The sequence below is a fragment of the Penaeus monodon genome, chromosome 32 (assembly GCF_015228065.2).
Source record: "Penaeus monodon isolate SGIC_2016 chromosome 32, NSTDA_Pmon_1, whole genome shotgun sequence".
NCBI lineage: Eukaryota > Metazoa > Arthropoda > Malacostraca > Decapoda > Penaeidae > Penaeus > Penaeus monodon.
In genome coordinates, this window is record NC_051417.1 from 34,837,742 (window position 1) to 34,838,079 (window position 338).

The 338-nt window shown below is 69.5% G+C and overlaps 1 protein-coding gene across 1 annotated transcript in view; it reads left to right on the forward strand.

Annotated features, from left to right (window-relative positions):
• LOC119593648 (A disintegrin and metalloproteinase with thrombospondin motifs adt-1-like) overlaps positions 1-338 on the forward strand; it is an 88,803-nt gene that overhangs the window by 51,555 nt on the left and 36,910 nt on the right. The window contains exon 16 of the mRNA XM_037942600.1: positions 165-334. Within this exon, the coding sequence (XP_037798528.1) occupies positions 165-334 (170 nt within the window). The remainder of the gene's footprint in view (positions 1-164; positions 335-338) is intronic.

Genomic DNA, 338 nt, shown 5'->3' on the forward strand with positions numbered 1-338 from the left:
CTTCACCCTCTTTCTCCCCACCTTCATCTTTCGCCCTTTCTCTCCCCTCCTCCCCCCGCCCCCATTCACCCTCCCCTCCCCCTCCCTCCCCTCCCCCCTACAACCCCTTCCCCCCTCCCCCCGTCACCTCCCCCCTCCTCCTCCCCCCCTCCCCCCCTCCACAGACCTCCCCTGGCAAGCGTGCGCCCTCTACTGCCGGAAGCGCAACTCGAGCAGCCTGTGGACGCCACGCTACGAGTTCAAGGACAACCCGAGCGTGGCGGCGCACCTGCCTGACGGGACGGCCTGCCACGACGGCGCCTTCGTCTGCCTCAAGCGCCAGTGCGTGCCGAGGGTGA